We start from the raw sequence: 20,851 nt of genomic DNA, 5'->3' as shown, positions 1-20,851 counted from the left end.
CCCTTCAATGTGTCACAGTCATTCTTACCATTGTGGTCGGACTGTTGCTTATGTGTCCTAATGCTGTGCTTTTCTCTACAATGTGAGTATTTCATTCCGCAGGGATTCTGTTACTTGTTAAAATAGACTGTTAATCAGATTTGGCCCTAAGCAGCTTCTAACAGATGGCATTGCTTCACAAACAATACAGCCTACTTTCTGTCCTCAGTATTTTCAGGTCGTAGTGTCCCACTGGCATTACAGCAATATTTTCTAGAAACTTGTTTGAATGCGTGTCTGTCAATAATCCTTGTCTACAGCTAGCCATTCTGATTTTGGCACCTTGTTAGGATTTTTGCATTATTGTAGTAGTAAGTAGATTCAGCTTTTTAAAAGCAACTACAAAGAAATGGAAAACAAACTGAATGATTTGTTTCGACTGTTTTTTGTTGTTTCCGGTTAAGTTTTAACTTCTATGTCATCTTTCATGTGAAAATAAGCTTCATGATCTTACCGCTGAAAGGTGAATCAACTTCATCTTTGTGGCCTTTTGCACTTGTCATCTACCCATCAGTGTTTAATTGAAAAATGTCTTCATAATCTTTTACATTTTGGGTTGGATGAAGAAGCTCGGTGCTCCTCTATATTTTTTCTCAAGTCGTAACGTGCCATTAGGTATATACAACAGCAGGTATATACAGTGCTCACAACAGCACTGTCATGCATGAAATGCAGTTTATTTCTTAATCGGAGACATTTACAGACTTAAGTGAAATTTAGTCTTATATACTGTGTACCTCCCTGTAATATCTGAGAGCGTCTATAGATGTAGTTTACCTTGTAAACTAAACTTGTGGCCTTGTTAGAAAAAATGTTGAATGTACATGATTAGGTTTTTCATAAAACTGTATTAAGCTGTATTGATTTTAGTATCATCTTTCAGTTTTTGCAGGAATGCATCCTATATCAACATTACCATAACTTACTTTCTTAATGTTAAATGCCACAAACAGCTTTTTTTTTATTTTAACTGATGATAATTAAATTGTCCTGATTTTATTTAGCACCTAAAAGTGAGAAAAGACAATGTCAAGCACTCCTTTTCTTTGATTGAATGTGTTCTGTATTGCGGGTTTTGTCTCAGTAGTCCTCCTATGCTGGTGAATTAAAAAAGTAGTTGCTTACTGTTCAGAATAGTTCAAATTCAGATAAAGAAAGCCCTAAAACAGTGTTCTCTTGTCTCTCACCTGTTGCTTTTAGTACAGTTAATTTGTTAGTTTTGAACATGGCATTCTTGCAGTAGCAAATAGTGGCACGTTTTATATACTTTTTTCCTTAATGCTTACTGAGGATAATACTTTTGATTTGGAGATATGCCATAACCCTGCATATTAATTTTATTTATGAACCACAGTAGAGAAAGTGGCAGGAAACAAGTATTGGTTTACTTATATTTTTTTACTCTATCAAACACAAGAGAAATAAAATTAGTTTATACCAATGTCTTTATTAAAATGATAACTAAAATATTTAAGGTCAAGGAAGAGGTTTAGGGAATAAATCTGGCTAAATACAGCCTTCTGAGATTGAAGTGTATGTTACCAAAACTTACATTCATTTGGTGATCCTTTTTTGTAACATAGAAAATGCAGCTGACAGTTACTTAAATTTTACTGAAATTATTAAATAGTATTCATTACTTGAAGGTATTGAAAACATGTTATCTTACGTTTCACAGTATTTTGAAAAATATTTTGATTTCTTTTTTAAATAAAGTTTAGTTTAAGTAAAAAAACGAACAACAAAAAAAATGTCCCTCCAGTGAAGCAATAAAAATCAGAGCTGCATTATAACATGTTTTTGAAAATTTCACATATTTGAAATAGCATTAAAATGAAAAAATCTCTTAACACGCACAAAGGAATAAGATCTGATGTCTAAGAATAATGCTTTTAATGTATTTGAGATTAGTATAGGATATCATATGTATGTGTACAATATGTACTGTGTCTGCCTATTCTTTTATGTTCAGTTCAAACCATTTTTTTGCTGAGAAATAATGTTGCTTGTATTAAACACAAATCGTTGGCTTTTTACCTGTTGCTTTCATATTATTTCACAATTTCCATACTGTTACCTAAAGAAGCTATAAAGGAAAAGTGTTGTTAATTGTTCTTAAACACTTGAATATCTTACATGCTCAGCATTTGTGTATGAAGCATTCTTTAATAAAAACAAAAGTTGTATTGGAAGAATTGTGGCCACTTCTTATGGCACTTGAGGTTTGAACAGAAACCCTGGTGTTTTCTCAGTTATTCTCATACCTGCATGTGCAGGACAGCCAGGGTTTCAGGCCCAGCCAGTGTGAGTTTATGAAAGGCAAGTCCTTCTTGACAAACCTGATCTCCTCCTATGACAAGGTGACCCACTTCCTGGATGAGGGAAAGGCTGTGGATGTTGTCGACCTGGACCTCAGTAAAGCCTTTGACACCATCTCCCACAGCATCTCCTGGAGACACTGGCAGCTCATGGCTCGGATGGGTGTGCTCTGTGCTGGGTTAAAAGCTGGCTGGATGGCCGAGCCCAAAGAGGGGTGGTGGATGGAGTTACATCCAGCTGGTGACCGGTCACAAGTGGTGTGCCCCAGGGCTCAGTCCTGGGGCCAGTCCTGTTTGTCTGATCAATGATCTGGATGACGGGAGTGAGTGCACCCTTATAAGTCCGGAGATGGCACCAAGTTGTGTGGGAGTGTTGATCTGCTTGAGGGTAGGAAGGCTCTGCAGAGGGATCTGGACAGGCTGGACTGATGGGCCAAGGCCAGTTGTATGAGGTTCAACAAGGCTCAGTGCCGGGTCCTGCACTTGGGTCACACCAACCCCACACAGCGCTGCAGGCTTGGGGCAGAGTGGCTGGAAAGCTGCCTGAGGGGAAAGGAACTTGGGGGTATTGGCTGACATCTGGCTGACCATGAGCCAGCAGTGTGCCCAGGTGGCCAGAAAGGCCAATGGCATCCTGGCCTGTATCAGAGACAGTGTGGCCGGCAGGACTGGGGCAGTAAATGTCCCCCTGTACTTGGCACTGGTGAGGCCACACCTCGAATCCTGTGTTCACATTCAGTTTTGGGCTCCTTACTTCAAGAAGGACATACAGATGCTGGAGCATGTGCAAGAAAAGGTCGATGGAGCTGGTGCAGGGTCTGGAGCACAAGTCTCCTGAGGAGAAGCTGAGGGAACTGGGGTTGTTCAGCCTGGAGAAAAGGAGGCTCAGGAGGGACCTTATTGTTCCTTACAGCTACCTGACAGGGGGCTGTAGGCAGGTGGGGTTCGGTCTCTTCTCCCAGGTAACAGCCAACGGGACAAGAGAAAATGGACCCAAGTTGCCCCAGGGGAGGTTTAGACACATAGTGGTCCCATCCCAGTGGCTGGAGGTAGAGATGGTGAATGGGGGTTGTGGTCAGCTCGTAACACTTTGACTCTGCTGCTCCTTCTGTCTCACGCTCTTCCCCTACTCCAGCATGGGGTCCCTCCCATGGGAGACAGTTCTTGACAAACTGTTCCAGTGGGTCCTTTCCACAGGGTATGGTCTTTCATGAATGGGCTGCTCCGCAGCGTGGGTCCCCCATGGGGCCACAGGTCCTGCCAGAAAACCTGTTCGTGTGCCTCCCCTCCATGGACCATGGCTCCTGCCAGGAGCCTGCTCCTGCGTGGGTTCCTCTCTGCATGTTGCAGCTTCCCTCAGGGCACATCCACTTACTCCAGTGTGGGGCCCTCCTTGGGCTGCAGGTGGGGATCTGCTCCACCATAGACCTCCATGGGCTGCAGGGGGACAACCTGCCTCACCATGGGCTTCACCATGGGCTGCCGGAGAATCTCTGCTCCAGTACCTGGAACAACTCCTGCCCCTCTTTCTTCTCAGGTCTTGGTTCTCCAGGGCTGTTCCTCTCATGTTTTTCTCACTCCTCTCTCCCATCTGTTGTGCAATGGGTTTTTACCCTTTCTTAAATACGTTATCCCAGAGGCACTATCAATGCCGCTGATGGACTCAGGCTTGGGCAATAATGGCTCTGTTGGAGCTGGCTCTGTCTGACATGGGGGCAGCTCCTGGTGTCTTCTCACAAAAGCCAGCCCTGCAGCCTCCCCTCTGCTACCAAAACCTTGCCATGTAAACCAAGTACGCATAGTCCCACAGATGCTCCTCAACTACCCCAAATCTTCTTGTTTCTCTTTTTTTACCAGTTACAAAGTCCAGGTAGCCTTCTCCAAAGCTGTGCCTGCAGTTTCTTGGTGTCCCATCAGTTAGTAACTGGAGAGTTCTGTTCCTTGGCATAGTCTGTTATCTCATCTGCCAGGTTTGTGTGTCAGTGTATTCTTGTTCATCGTTTATCCCATTAACTTATTGTACTCTTTTGCATTGAAAAGTTCCTTGATTAGATAGTCTTAATGATGCAGAGTGGCACCTTCAGCATACCCTTACAAATGATAAAAAAAAGACTGAAGCCTTTTTTTTAAGAAGTTGATGTTTCTTACCTCATTCTTGGCTCACTACATCCAGTTTCCTGGCTGTACCGTTGGATGCATAACAGAAGAAGGACATTCGTCCATTTATTTTTAAGGGCTTTCACCTAATAATAGAATTTACGACAGGTGTTGCATGCTATGACATGACTTACTACAGAGTTGGAAAATCTGAGTGGTGAAGAGTAAGCGGTCCTGTGGACCTGCACATCAGGTGAAGTGACTGAGTGTCAGGGCCGCCTGTGCTCCCTGCTGCACTGCCCCATTAGCTCTTACTGAGCTGCCTGTGAACTGGAGCGGGGAGTTAAGTGACCCACAACAAATTGGAAATGCAGCCAGACACTGGAGAAGGAGCCAGGGTCATGGAAGTAGGAGAAGGAGAATAGACCCAATGATGTGACTCTGAGCTGAAGACATGTGTTTATGTTTCTAATAATTCCAGCCGGTTCCATAAAGAAACTTAATACCACCATAAGTCCTTTCTTTGTAAACCATGATGTGCTTGTAGATGAAGATAGAAGCAAAGGAAGTTCAGGATCGACCATGTGAGGAACCACATCAATGGTTAAGTACCTGGAGATCCTCTTGCTGATTTGCTGGTGTAGAAAATGGCAAAGCAGTAGTTTAAATTGTTTCATTACCAGAAGAAGGACCGTTGGAGTAGGTACCTGGTTTTCTCTGTGGTGTAACTGGGTGTTAACCCTGGAAATAAAGATACAGTTTCTTATTTAACCTGGCTTAAGAATACCTGAATCTTCTGGCAGGATTCAGTGAGGCAGATGTCTAGTAGCTGTACAGTAAAATATGCCCAATGAAGACTGTGATAGCTTTAGATCTGACCTGTCTACCTCTTGTGAAACCTGGAAGCTATGTTTACCTTGAAGATTTTAAGCTAAGAATGAGTACTGTTGGATTCCAACCAGGCCTCAGCAGAGAGGGGCAAAGTTCTTGTAGCTGCAAGAAGAAAGGAGGTTGGAAGCAGAAGTACAAGTTAACGTGAGTAGTTACATTGAAAGCTTGGAAGTGGGTAGTAAGGAACAAGAAGACAGAAAAAAAGTCTCTTAGAGAGCATGGCCTAAGAGATACAAGAGGCAGAAGGGGGAAGGTTAAAAACGCATGATAGGAAGTGGGGGAGGGGTAAACTGGAAACATATAACTTGAGAGATAAAGGAGTTATTAAACTGAGAATAAAGATAGTATCCGGTATGCTGAAGATGGAAGTCTTTTAGATTTAATACACTTTATTTTTTTCACTTTCACCATCAGCATTACTAATGGTCTCTAATACAATCACAAATACCTAATTGTCATTAAAAAAAAAAAAAAGAAAAAACCCAACAGTGTTCTAGTCTAAGAATGATGTATAAGATTTTTAATTGGAGAAAGTTCTTGTTGAAGGATTTGATGGTGATGAGGCAGCAAGGTCTGTTTCAGCTCTGTTGTAAGTTTAGAAGGAAATAAGTAGTTACTCATATACTGAACTTTATTGCTGTGTATTTTAGGAAGGCTGACCAGGTGCATAAGCATGTGTACGATCACCTTTGTTATTCCACTGGCCAATAGATATCTGGTGTGGGGTTTTTTTTTTATTTTTGTATTTAACTACAGAGTTCTAGTTCCTTTTAACAGTTGCAGAACTTCTAAAGCTGTTACAGAAGTTTGTGGTCTGCATTGGAGAGAGTGATAGAAACACTTTGGATACATTAGAATGATTTACGGCATATGAATACAGATTTGTTCCCTTGTGCTGCATTTCTTGTGAAAATCCTTATTTAAAAATAAGCTGTACCTAACCCCAGCCTACTTTTTATGCAAAATGAAAGTTTGTGATTAGTTAAAATGAACTCTGGACTAGGTTTTGTCATACAATGTTCAAAAGAATATATGACAATAATATATTAGCTGAATCCCTTAAATACTGTTCATTTCGGTGATTTTTCTAAGATAAGGGCTTCTTTCTCCCCCTTCTTTCCTCCTCACTCCAACTTTAAAGCAAAACAGCACAGATACTGTTTTATGCTTTGTGAAGGGGATTGGGAATAAGGGAACCTGTTTCCTAGTCTGCAGCTTGCTATTTTTTAAGTAAGGCATTTGTTAATTTTCTTTTACTATATACATGCTCAGTGTAAAGAAAAAAAATACTAATTATGAAATATGTTGAGGTCTGTGGAAGAATTAAAAAAAAAAAAGGCTTCACTTACAGCTTAATTTTCCACTTTTCCATTTAAGAGGAAAGTAACTGGTATTACTTATTTCAGTGTACACTTAGTGCAGTTTGTATGGGCAAAACTGAAGATAATGAATTAACACAAAGCACGTTTAGTGAACGGAATGTTCCAAAGTGGTTTTGGCTGAAATTCCTGTTGTTTGTTTACCTGCATACTTGATTACTGTTCCTTTCTTTCTCTGCATATTTAATTGCTGTCTAATTAATTGCTCTGTTGATTTCCTACATAATTAATTATTCACTAATTAATCATTGATTCCCTGCATAGCTAATTAACTTATTGCTTATTTGATTTTTACAGTTAATTGACTATAATTCATTGCTCTATTGCTACACCACCTAATTAGCAACTGGTTAATCAATTACTGTTTGCTTACTCCTCATCTAGTTGTTTAGGCATGTGATCAGCACGGTTTATCCTCTTGCTACCTGACCTCCTTTTCCAGTCATGCTTCCTAGAATAAAAATAATTTCTTTAATCAGTTTTGTTTCTGTCTCACCTCTGAGCAAAGCACATGCATCTTCTGCACAGTCTCCTGATGCTTTCTGCACCTTTTCTGACAGTCGTACTGTTCTCTGCCAGCTGGTCTGCTCACTTCTGGGTTTGTTCCAGCTTTACTTCTGTTTGAAGCCTTGTGTAATCAGGCACTTTAAACAACCACAGAGACTTTTGGGGATTCTTCTTGCTCTTGTGCCCATCTCCAAGGCATTACTGGAAGGAGTGAGAGATAAAATAGTGTGTGAGTTCTGGTTACAGCTGTTGAAGGAGGAGACACAAAGCAGTGAACCTGAAGGAAAAACGACTAGCAGGCCAGGAAGCAGGAACGGAGGCAATGAAAACCTCAAAACAGAAATGTCAGCTAAATCATAGAATTTCAGTGTTAGTTAAACCTCTAGGTAAATACTCATAGGTTTGTAGTGTGCATCTTAAATATACATTTACATTTACAGTTGTCATCCACTGGGTCAATAACAGGCTTCATTCGCTTTTTTTTTTTTTTTTTTGGTTATGAAAGAGTAATGCTCACTAGAGCAGAACTAGTTCAAAGAAACTGATCCAAAAGAACATTTCCATTATAAACATACTGCAACCAAAATAGAAATGTGTGTGTGCCCAAGACAGCAAAACACCTGAGAAGAAGTCCTACCAAGATTCTAAGAACACACTGAGCATATTATACATTTTATATAGGTGCTTGTGTGTGAAATGTAGAGTATATTTCAAACAACAGGAACTGTATTTGTTTTTCAGAGATGTTTTAAAAGAGATAAAGGCATACGCTGCCATTTAGTTTTGAGATAGTTGTATTATTTCCGAAGATGAGGATGCTTTTGTTATAGTTTCAGGTGCAAATAACTAAAAGAGAGCCAGCTCTGCTGTTCTTAACATTCAGAGCACCTTAAAGATGGATTTTTCTTGAGTGGGTTTAACTGTATGATTAGTGTCATGAAGGGAGGGGAATGTTGTTGAGTAGGGGTAGTGGTCTTTGCTTGGGATGGTTTTGAAAACGGGTTCCAAAATACAGCTTCTCTATTCTCTTTCTCCCAGATTCATCCCAAAGTTCACAAAATATCACTTTATTTCTGTACTTATCTGGTAATCTGTGTTTTGATTTGTACCTCAAATAGCTTTAGTTGTTCCAGTTTGATTTCAGTGAGTGTATGTCCTATAATTTTCTTTAGGCAGGTAGAGGGAGAGAGGCAATCTAAACCAGTCTCTGGGCCAGGAGTTTATATGGGTATCTGAAGAACAAGCGTGCTGTTCAAATTGGTTCCTGGTTGCTGTTAGGTTTCGTTGGACACTGAAGGGAGCAGTGACTGCTGAAAAATCAAACCATTAAAGCAAATGAAGGCACTTTTAGAAAGCAAACAAAGTCCTCTGAACTAACTCTCTGCTAGAAGCTCATGAGGTGTTTTTTTTAGCTGGGTTTTTCTGAATTATTATGTTTGTATTAACCCTTCTTCATTATTATTTACTCTCCTGTGGCTTTGCTTTCACATCACACCTCTAGTACATGTAAATTTAAAAAGCCAAAACAAAACATGAAGTTTTGTCTAAAAGGTTCTGTAAAATTTCTGTTTAAAACATTGACCAAGGAAAATTTTACTGAAATTCTTCCTTGCTGCTGCTTTGAAGGTTTTTAATTTGTTGGGAGTTTTTTTGAACCAACAGGCATTTTTCCTAGAACTTGTATGTCAAAGCATATGAAATGCTAGATGTTTTTGATAATGTTGGATGTCAATATTTCCTCTGAGACCAATATGATGTGTTTTGTTTTGACAGCAAAACTTTTTCCCCTCCTTAAATTCTCCTCCTATCCCTGCTCATTTTTCTCCATGTAGATGGGTCAAGCTGAGGCCTGATTTTTTTTTTTAAATATTGAGATAAAAGAAGAAAAAGCTTTGTGTTTGTACAGCTCTGAAGTGAATGGCCAGAAGGAGAAAGGCAGATGATATGACTGCATAGCTGGGGTTGTCATGTGATGCAGTATTTTTCGGTTTACAGCACTACAGATATTTTGACCTTCCTCCACACTCTTTTCATTAGTGGCAGAGCCGCATCTAAGGATAATGAGCCCTGAAACCATGCACTTAACATTTTAAACTCACAGTGTATGCTCATGGTAATGTGCTACAGCAAAAATGACACAATAAAGCATACTTTTTTTATAAATAAATTTTATAAATTTTATAAAATGTATTTATTTTCTGACAAGTGTTACAATAATGAAGGAAAAGTTTCTTTTTCTCTTTTATGGTATTTTATTTTTCCTTCATTCTGTTGTTTCCAGCACTACACAAATAATCAGACAATTAGACTTGCTTAGGTGAGTTTAAGTAGGAAGGTTAAGTACCTGTAGGAAAAAACAGTGGGGTCCATGAACATAAATTAGGATTTGGAGCCCAGCTGTATTTCAGAGCTGCTTTGTAAAGAATAAAATGTTTTGCATTTATACCGATAAGATACACAACAAACCCAGACAGTGACTTATGTCTTACATAATTTTACCATATATTTGAAAAAATATGAAATTGTAACATTGTCTGATGCTGGAAGGGGAAAAAAGGTCTTAATCTATCCAGTTTCCTTTTGGGTCTTGTTAGGAAATTTTTAAGATTTGAGCTAGAAGAAATTTTTTGCCCTGTGAGGATATGGGTAGGAGTTTTAACAGTTTCGTTAATTAATGCATTTTGGGATTTATTATGAATGTCTTCATTTAATGGTGTAATATTCTTTGTTTCAGCTCATCACTCTCTGCTAAGTGTATTAAGTTAGCTGATAGTTACTGTGTTAGCTGAACCAAAATCTCAGTAACTAGCGGTCATATAAAAAAACAACTTCAATTTGGAAATATTAACTCCTCATTTTTAAACTTATTTTTCAGGGATCAGTTCCATCTTCATGTGTAAGCTTTGTAACTTATTTTCACCAAATCAAGCCGAGCTATTGTCTCATGTCTCTGAGAAGCATACAGAAGAAGGGACCAGTGTGGATGACATCATTATTCCGCTCCAACCTCTAACAGTACCCACAAACATAAACAAAGATGGAGAAGGTAAATTCATAAATTGAATGGAATGTAATTTTCAAAGTTGTTTAGTGTTTTAATGAAACAAACCTGTGGTATGGTGATTCTGCAGTGTGTATAGTACAATTTTGTTTGTATGAAGTTCGCTGTACAACTGCCACACTGAATTTCATTCAGTGCAGAATAGATTGGAGGACAGACGTGGATAAACTCAGCATGTGACAGGGGGTGATGACATTGGTCCATTAATTTTAAATGTCAAGTATAGCAAAGTCTTCTTCTTCCAGCTTTAATTTGAGCAGTGTAGCAGCAGTGTGAAGATTGTGGAAAGCAACCAGGACACCATGGATGAGGATGCGTCTTGAGTCTTAGGAATGGTGGTGTGCTTTTTGAATTGTCTAACTTGTTTGTCGTGATGTGGATAATATTAGTAGTTCTAATCCAAAAAGGAAGTGCACGATTCATAATTTAGAACTGCGCTTTGATATTGGCACTGGTAAATAAAGTACTCTTGTAGTCAGAGGTCGAATTAATTACATAGAACAGTTTTACTCTGTAGTGGAAGAAGCTACATTAATTCTAATTTTAAATTATTATAATTGCAATCCCTTGTAATATTAGCAGTGGGTTGAAAATAATTTAGACTTCATAATTATATCTTCTTTTAGACCCTTACTGAGCAGTGGATTTATATTGTTGGCAAACTCTTCCTTAAAACAGCTACTAGGATTTTCCAGTTGTTATGGTTTCTGGATTTTTAAAACTATGTGCTTATGAATAAAAAATACTCTAATATCATACTTAAAATATTTTTTATCATTAACATATGCATGTGATATTTCTTCATTTGTTTACCAGCAGTAATTTGGTAGTTATGTTAACTTAATCAACATAAGAAGACGTTTCTAATAATGGCCGTATAGTATTCAGCTATAGCTGCTATCTCTTCAGACAGTTGCTGTGGAAAAATTGCACCAGATTATTATTTCACACAATGCCTAAAATTAACAGCTCATCAGAAGAAGATGAATAAATGCCAGATCTACATCAAGTTTCAAAATGCCCTTGGATTTTTATTTTAATTGTACAAAATGAATATTCTTAAGCATGCAGAATACATCTTCCTGTCTTAACTCTTGGTTTCCTGTTATCCCTTCACTAAACTGTATTTCTGAGTACAGTGAGAGTAGTACTTCGTAGCATGTCCTTATCCTTCTAGTAAAAAGGCTCTTCTGTAAACTTTTTGCATTTGTGTCAGGGACTATCTGCACTTTCTGTATTGTTTGTTGTGAAGCATATATTGAACGTTTATGAAAATAGTATGTAATTACTGTTATGATCTGAAGCAACAGAAATCAGACATATGCATCTTTTAAGAAAATAACTTTGCAAATCTAATGTAAAGTATATCATTAATATATTAAATGACATATTCATAAGTTACGTTTTTCATTATTCTTGGTGAATACTTTTCATCTTCTGATATGATCATATGGTGCCACCTTTTTCAGAGTACGTAGCCCAACTCTTTGCCATCTGCTGACAGTCAGAATGTCAAGGTAAATTACTGCCACATAGATTTCAACTCGTATTCTAGACATAGTTTAATATTTTTTCTTTCCCATCACACAGATTGATCGGAGAAGAGGGTTGTCTGTTTTGAAGTCCTATTCAATTATTTGCTGTGTTCTGTTTAAAAAAATAAGGTATTTCACAGCTGAATATAGGAATTTGGAGAGTTCTTTCAAGGCTTCAGTTTTTCCCCTCCTGTTATGGAATCTGCAGCTGATGAAACTTTAGAAGTTTATAATATACAATTTTTTCTCAGTGGACCCTTTGCAGTAATTCAGTATTGTCACTAAAAGAAGTGGTTGATGAATGACAGTCTTAGAAATCACAGCTTCCTTTTAGTATTCATTGACTGACAGATGAACATCTCTTTGTCCTTTGAAAGCACAGTGCCCCTTCCAAGTATTGGTAAACACTGTAGCTACTCCAGAGCTGGTATAGACAACTGAATGCCGAGTTGTTAATGGAGCTCTTTGTTCTGCCTGAGTAATAAATTAATGATTTTATAAGTACTGTGAACAAGCAAAGAGCTAGGCAAGTAATATGCGTTTATTACTCTAATGTTATTTTATTGGCAGTGCTCTCTGCTGAATTTTTTTTAGTCATGCCACTTTCCCGTAGTTAGGTCATGAGCGATTTAGAATTGATTTGTCTTTATCATTTTGGTAGGGTGATGTTAGAAATTTTTTATCAAGTGGAACCAAGGGTACCAGGCAGATGTTGCTGTTACACAAATTATGTGTAGGTCACATTTTGTCCAGTGCTAAAGTGTGACATCTTTGTTTGGGAAATGATAGGTATTTACTGATTAACTGTAGTCACTCCACTGTCACATAGGGTTTCCTTTCATAACTTTTCACACTGATTTCCATCTCCTTCAAAGTGCTTGTCAAAACTCTACTTTTTTCTGCTTCTAATTAGTCAGATTGGAAATGATTTGAGGGACAGCATCAATGGCTCTAGCTTCATCTATTCATAATACTGTTCCCTGATGGATCGTTCTTTGTTTTAGGCTGTGTATGCATTACAGGATACATGCTCTATTGATTCTAAAACCTTGAAGAGTTACAGTCTGAGTATCATAATTTTTTTCCAAGATGTTTAATTAATTAAGGTCACTTTAAAACTGTGGTACATGCATCAGCCTTATCCTTAACTTGAACATAGGATGCAACTAGAGCATGCATTCATGCTTGCAGGGTAAGAGGTGTTCCTAGGTGCCATGATATATACATGTAACAGTAACAAAATAAAGCTGCGGATGAGATTTATTTGCATGTATTTGTATGGCACCTTGTGTAAAAGATTCTGAATACAGCCATATACCGTTGTAATTGATGAAATAAAAATCTTAAGCTTTTTATACTGACATTTGAGGAAGAGTTCAGGTTGCATAATGCATTTAGCTGTTAAAATTTGGCCAAGATGTTCAAGTAGAACACCTGCACAAGTGTTTTGTGATTTCTGACAAACTTTGTTTGAACCACGCTACAGCTGGCAGTGTGATGACTGTTGAGTGACTCACTTAAACAGGTTAGGGGGAAAAGGGCTGTTTAATAGTCTTTTATCTCCTACTCTTCCAGAGTCAGAGATATTTGCCCCCTGACATCATTAAAATGGCTACTGAAGATGTTTTATACATGTGTAACTTCAGTTATATATGTGTTTGAGTTAAGGCTGAGGGGTAGAAGACCAGGGCAGAAACCGTGTATAGTCTTAACCATTTATTGCATTTCCCCGTACATAATAAAGTGAATTTGGAAAATCCTACCCTTTAAGGGTGCTTTCCTTTAGTAAATCAGTTTTGGTAAAACTTGGTTTTGAGGCAAAGACTGTACTGATGATCATTAAGCCCAGGGGAATCCACCGTGCCGATGTGCCAGGATCTACATGGTCTACAGTCTAATCTATGAAGAGTTAAGAATACTCAACAGTGAAGTAACTGTTACTTTAATTTTGTTTTCTTTCATTCAACTTAGTTTACTGTAAAAATAAACTTTAAAAAATGTTGTCTAGGCCCTAGCGCTCTGGAGGGCTGGTTGTGGACCTCTATTTTCACATAGCATGCTCCCAGACAAGTAATTAATGGGAATGATCAGTAGAATCTGATTGAGATGTATGTGTGTGTGCGTGTGTGTGTGTATATATATATATATATATATATTGCTTAGCTAAACATCATGGGATTAATTAAATATAATTCTGCAGTATGGTAATGTGAAGACCTCATAAATGGAAATGTTCTGTGTTACTCATGTTCTGAATATTTTTGAGACAATTGTTATTAAATGGACTGATTCGGAGAAGCTTTTGTGAACAATTCCTATGAAGGAACAGTATAAAAATAGACATAGAGTTGATTTCATTATAATCTTTTTGAAGTGCCTTTTTTATGTCTTTGAGTGCATAATTATATAGCACAGAATGTCTTCCCCGAATATTGCCATTGCTCATCCAGTGCTGGTCGATGTGAAGATTGGTTTCAGTGAGTCTGTGATGAGTTTAAGAGCCCCAGAAACAGCTAACTTGTTCTTAGGGGAACAGGATCTTGCATTTAGTATCTTTTTAATGACCAATTTAAAACTGCTACTCCTGACTAATCCTTGCGGTAAGTGTTGGGTGGGGTTTTTTATTTATTTATTTAATGTGCTACCTTTATTTTTAACAGTTAAGCGGATTCTTTTTTCTGGCAAGCAATGAAGTTTCTGATTTACTTGGTTATGGTCTAACAGAGGAATGGCAATGTACCACTGTTGGGTGACCGTGCCTTGGCAGTCTGAGGTGTGCTTTGAACTGTGATTGGTACAATGCAGCATGAATGGCTGGCTGTTGGCAAGCTAGGTGGAGAAAGACAGCTGGAATTTATGGTCATGTGCATCTGGCATTGCTAGCTTAAAGTAGCTTCAGATACATTTTGTCCTGGAGAGAGGAAAAGAAGGAGCAAGGAAATGAAACGACTGTCATAAGCCTCAGAAGTTTGTATCAGTTGCCCATACCCAGGCTTATGTCGCTGGTATGTTGCTACCCAGTGCTTGCCGCTTCTTAAATCTTTGAGAATTTAAACCCACTTCTTAAATCTTTGAAAACTGCTGCAAATTCTCCTACTGGTAGGCTCATTTACAAACATTTGTAAAATTTACACATTCTTTAGATGTTTGCCACACTATTAGTATTAGTACTACTAATTAGTAGCCACAGTGATAAGAACTTCAATTTTGTAGGCCACAGAAGAGAATCTACCACCAGACTTCTAAAGGAGCAGTTTTCACATTTCCACTTGTATACAAATTTCTGTTTCAATTTCTGTCTTAATGTGAAAGTGCTGTTCTTTTCATTATGTATACATTAAAACAGTCAAGAAGTAGTATATGTCTTTTACCTGATTCTACATAATTGCTTTTACTTGGGTAATCTGATGATTGCATTGTAAAAGAATGAAAAGAATATCATAGCAGAGAATATGGTGGTTGCATTCACTTTTTTGATCCTGGGATTACTTGATTACTTGATAGTAACCTGGATAATATCCACATCTGTATTCCTCATAGTGTGTTTGACACATTAGCAAACTCTGACCATTTTACAGGTTGACATGAAGATAAATGTTGTTTGTTTGCTTGTTTTAATTGCATGTTAATTTCTTTTAACTCAAGGCACCAAATATTGATTGCTGCAATTGATGGATATCAAAATAACATGAATGGTAGCAAAGAGCAGTTTTGAGAGCACTAAAATCACCCCTCTTTTTGGCTCATAATTGACAAAACTACCTTTACTGGAGTGCAGTAGCACAGAAATTCAGAACACTGCTGATGGAGGGCTGCAAAAACTTAAGTGAAAGGGTTGCTTTTTTCCTATTTATAATGAGGCTTTTAGTGTTCTTATTAAATTATATTTAAGCAGATAAGTATTCAGTTGCTCCTGTAACATGATAGAATGCTTTCTTTTTCACTTGATATTAATTACATGATTAACTTAAAGCTATGAGTCTCTGTATGTAGGGGGTTTTTTTGTCTAGTATACTTAAGGGAAATGTTGAACAGATTTTGAATAAGATGCTGTCACCACCTCCTGTTCTCTTGCATCATCTTCCCTTAAGATTCCTTGAGGTCATTAATTTTTCCATATGCTCTAAGTCAACCAATTTAGTAAGGTCTTTTGGCACATGTACTTGAAAATTTATTTGAGGTTTGGGATTTTTTTTATATTCTCTCCTTTCATGATTTTTCAGACTTTTACATTGTCAGTCTCAGTTTATCAGGCAGAAGGTAGACTATACTGATAAATACTTGATAAAAAGCTTCAGACAGCTCTTAATTTTTATTCTTGATATGCACTGGTTTTGGTGAAAGTTTCTGGAGCAGGAGCAGGAGAAACGTAAGTTGTTTCTCATAAGAGGCACAATTTATGTGTAGTACTGCCAGTCTGTTTTAGCTTGAGTAATCTCAAGATACTTTCAAGCCTGTGGAACTGCAACAGTTACTTAATTCTTTCTTATAACCCAGAAGACGTATTTCATAATTCTCCCATCTGTGCTGTGCAACTAAACCCCACCCCACGCCCCAAAACAAAGAAAACCCAAGCCAATAGTAAAAGCATGAAATTCTGAGAAGAATTTTATTTTTTATTTTTGAACAAGTCTCAAGATTTGGAAATATTTTGATGTAAGAAAATTTTCAGGGACGACTTTGCTGTGACTACCGTAAGCTGAAACATGCACATTTAACTTTGCTTGTTTTTTTCCTGAGCATTAAAAACAGAGTTCTCGGCATAATTTTTGTATGTGCCAGTCCTTTGTTTCTCTCTGACATTACAAAGATGATGGCTGACAGATGCTTTGTACCTGTTCTGTTTCACTTAGCACATTTTAATGTACATTATACTCCTGGATATCAGGCTCTATTACCTTTTAATTCTCAAAGTTGGAATTCACTGCACATAACTGAAGGTGCTTAAACTGGGATGCTAGTCACCCTGGGATCCAGAGATGATTCAGGTCTTATGTGAATCTGAACTGTACTCTGAAGAGTAGTTTCTCTGTTCCTTCAATAGAGAAAACAAATATTAACTAATTTGAGCGCTCAAGTGTCTAACAGTAGATAAAATGAATCCTAAAAGCTTGGAAGAAGCCTGACTCTGTCCCATGTCTCCATACACCATCAGGCAAGCTCTTTTTGATACACACTGATTTTTCCCTCTACGCGGACTAGATAGACATCGCCAGATGTCTGCTCAGACTCAAAAAAAATATTTAAATGCTACCACGCTGTGCTGTTTGTGAACCAACAGTTTCTTGCAGAAGAGCAAGTTCAAAGTAAATAACTAAAATCTGTCCAATAACAATTGGATAATTCCTCGAGAAGCACAGCGTAAAGAAGTAAAAAACAAGCAAGCAACCCTGAGATTAACAAGAAGGATAAAGACTGGTAGAGACTGATCCTTTTCATTGTATTAAACTAAGCTAGGGTGAAATCTCCTACAATAACTTGATCGCTATCTGGAAGTTTCCCCCCTTCCCTCTTGGTATCTGCTTTTGTTGACTGAAAGTTTTCTTGGGATCTAATTGGTTTGGTCAGTGGAGTCAACAGTTACAGCTGTGAGCAGATGATAGCAAATTTTTGAAATAACTACAGCAGTAAAGAGGGAAGTCTTAAGCAGGAGATGAGAGTGTGACCTTTTTATGTTGTTATGCATTCTGTGTTCACTATATCTCATTGATTTTATCAGTGTCTCCTCTACAAAAATATGGAAATGGAAAGTTAAGTTGGATTTGTTAAGAATTGTGGATGACTTCTGGTTTTAATTGCTTGAAATACTCATCAAGGAAACATTTTTTGCATGACTTCTGGAGTTTATTTGTTGCGGACAATTTTTTATACCGACTTCTGGCTAGAAAGTGCTAACAACAAAGAATCACAGGAAATGTTAGAGAGTGATTTTTCAATTTATTAAAAGGACAATGAACTTTTGTTTTTAAAAAATAGAACATTTTTCTCTGAAGACATCTCAATACTTCAGCAATTTCATTGAGAGTGATTTAAATTTAAAAGGCTTTTTCAGAGTGTCAGAACACAGCAGAGCAACTTTGTAGAATATGCCTGCTGATACAGTTATACAACAATCAAAAAGGGTGCTTGCAGTGTAACTTCTGTAAAACTATGGCACTTTGACATCTGCCAATCTCAGTAACACAAATGTTGTTGCTTTGCAGCTAGCAGAAATGCCAGCAAATATCCCTCCTTAAAAACAAGTTTATGTGAAGCTGACATTTTTTTAAGCTTTAGGGATGTAGGCTCTTGAACTTCATTTAATATTCCTGTTTTTCAAAGATCAGGTGAATATTGGCAAATTAGCTGTGGAATTTAATTATAGCTTCTTTTTAACTTTAGCTTTCTTTTCTAGATCTTCTTGTAGTGAAGAGGAAAAGAGGCAGACCAAAAGGGTCTACTAAGAAGTTTTGTGTGGATGAAGATGTGGCAGAAAATAACCCTGTTCCAAGCGAAGAAACTCCACCTGGGACAGAAGAAGGACTGGAACTGTCTGAAGTCTCACCAGGCAGCTTGGAATGTAAGAAATGCAATCGGAAGTTCTCCAACACACGTCAGCTGAGGAAACATATCTGCATTATTGTTTTAAATGAAGGAGAGGAAGAAGGAGATGGAGGTAAGAAACTAATGGAAAGTGTGTTTCCATCCTGTGACCTGATTGGTAATGACTTGTAATCATCAGAGTTAATTTTAAATGTAATGTAATTGCCTGTTTCTTTTAACAGAAAAAGCATGTTGAAGCAAAACAGAATAAAGTCAGAAAAGGTATTTTAATTTTCAAAAAGGTCAAGATGTTTATTGCACTAATGATTGTTCTAAACTCCCTGAAATGCTTCTTCTGTGTAAGCAACTGTTCTGTTTCTCACAAAGAGGGTTACAGTTTTCCAGTGAGAGGCGGTACTGGCCACATAGGTCAGTATCACGCATTGGTGAGGAAGGATGGCTCTGTGGAGGTGTTTCTGTCCTGTGACTTGGAAAACCTGAATTCTGTCCTGTTCTTTTAATAGATTTAAAGACTGCTTTTCCAGATGGCTCGTTTTACTGTATAAAAAGTAATGCCACACTCACCTCTTCTATTTTACAAAACTTTATGTGAATGACTCATTGGAGAATGAGAGTTCATTGTTTAAATTTAGCTTTAAGATTGCTTTGAATATATTCAGCCTCCCAAAAGTTTTAGAATAGAACAGAATAAAACAGAACATAGGTCCTTCATTTGAAAGGCACCTACAGTGATCATCTAGTCCAACTGCCTGACTACTTCAGGGCTGACCAAAAGTTAAAGCATGTTGTTAAGGGCCATGTCCAAATGCCTCTTAAACACTGACAGGCTTGGGGCACCGACCACCTCTCTAGGAAGCCTGTTTAAAAAGACAACAGTGAATATTCATTTAGACTAGACTATAGACTAGGTCATCTAGTCCAACTGCCTATTTAACTTTGCTCAAAGGGAATGTCAGTATGCATACAAAGGAAGAAATTTGTCCAAATTATCTGAGTTTATGTTTGCGTCAAAATTAGACTTTTGCTTTTGCCTAGCTTCTTAGCATGATATCCTGTTCCTTCTACTTGTAGACAGAATTTGCCCTTGAATTTCCTCCAGTTTTCTGTTAGCCTTTTGTGTCCAGTCTGTTGCCATGATACACAACTACTATGACTATTTTACTTTCAGTGAGATGCTGTGTCAAAAACTATTTAAAATGGGCTTTCAATATGTTGACAGAGCACAGAAACTTGTTTTGATAAAGTACCTGGTTATTTTTTTAACTATCATCAGTGGTAGGATTTTTCAAGTGTACATAGTGACCTTTATTCCAGCTGTCTCATCTCTGACATCACAAGTATCCATGCCCTTTGTGGTTTGTATGTGCTAGGTATGGTGTTAATATTTGCATTATTTTGGCAGCAATGTTGCCTTTTCTAATTTTTTTTTTAAATCTCAGATCAGAGAATAAGCTCAAATTAACTGTTCTTGATCTTTCAGCTTATTAGTGCTCCTAAATCTTATCTTGATCAGTTTTGGTATAAAACGCACTGGCAGATTTTTCAAAGGAAGTTGTTCATCCTTTTCCTTCTTTGAAAACAAAATAGCCTCAATTTTGGACAGATGAAACATTTATTTATTGTCTGGCAAAAGCAAACCTATCAAACAAAGTAAGTTATTCTTGAGCAGCAGCAAATAACAAAGGCTTCTAGTTGTTGGTGACTGGTGCAGCTGGATTGTCTCCAGCCCAAAGCTTCCTGCTTTGACTGCAGACATTGAAGGTGTTGGGGGCTGGTTTTATCCTGAGGGGATAATTCTTCCTTGAATACATCTGAGAAATTCAGTCTTCAGCCAGCTACTGATTACTGAACCATCACAGGAAAACTTTTCACTTTTGGCTTTGCCATATGAACCGCTTTGGGACAACTTTTCAATTTCTGAATACGTAGATGAAACTAGCTTGTGAATTATTATTATCCTTTAAGAAAATGTGGTTACATTGAGTAGCTCAAAACTTTGTGAGGAGTGGACAAGAACAATACGGTCTGTGCCTAGGACTGTTTGCCATGCTTGTGTCGCTTTACCAGCTCAGAAAACATGTTCTTTAAAATTTGAGCTCTTGGTGTTGAATTGCTATCAGATTCAATTTTCATTATGAAGAAAGTTTTGAGGATGATGGGTTATTCTTCGAAATGTGAACAAGAAAAGTCTAAACTTGAAAAGACAAGCAAAGAATTAAATTACAAATGTGTTTTTATTTGTTCATGTATTTTCATGAGGACCTTCTAATGATATAAAAATTAAAAAAAATAAAATACTTACCCAAATGCACCAAGATTCTTAGTTTTCAAAGTTGGTGTCAGAGTCCCTGAACTAGAGGTTTCACCCATATCGTTAGCAACTGAAAGCTGTTAAACTCATTAATTTTTCTAAGTGCATTACAAAGCTGTCCGGTCTTCAAGTTTTCAGTATGTTCTGTGTTAATGAGTTTAAGAGCATTA

At 37.6% G+C, this 20,851-nt stretch overlaps 1 protein-coding gene across 4 annotated transcripts in view; it reads left to right on the top strand.

Annotated features, from left to right (window-relative positions):
• Positions 1-20,851, top strand: part of ZFAT (zinc finger and AT-hook domain containing) — a 145,095-nt gene that overhangs the window by 52,345 nt on the left and 71,899 nt on the right. For all 4 annotated transcript variants that reach the window (XM_055798403.1, XM_027786479.2, XM_055798402.1 and 1 more), the window contains exons 2-3: positions 10,107-10,277; positions 18,222-18,482. In XM_055798403.1, coding sequence (XP_055654378.1) covers positions 10,124-10,277; positions 18,222-18,482 — 415 coding nt within the window. In that variant the 5' untranslated portion in view covers positions 10,107-10,123. The remainder of the gene's footprint in view (positions 1-10,106; positions 10,278-18,221; positions 18,483-20,851) is intronic.

Source organism: Falco peregrinus, chromosome 3 (genome assembly GCF_023634155.1).
Source record: "Falco peregrinus isolate bFalPer1 chromosome 3, bFalPer1.pri, whole genome shotgun sequence".
In the NCBI taxonomy this organism is placed as follows: domain Eukaryota; kingdom Metazoa; phylum Chordata; class Aves; order Falconiformes; family Falconidae; genus Falco; species Falco peregrinus.
This window is presented reverse-complemented; position numbering and strand designations above follow the sequence as displayed.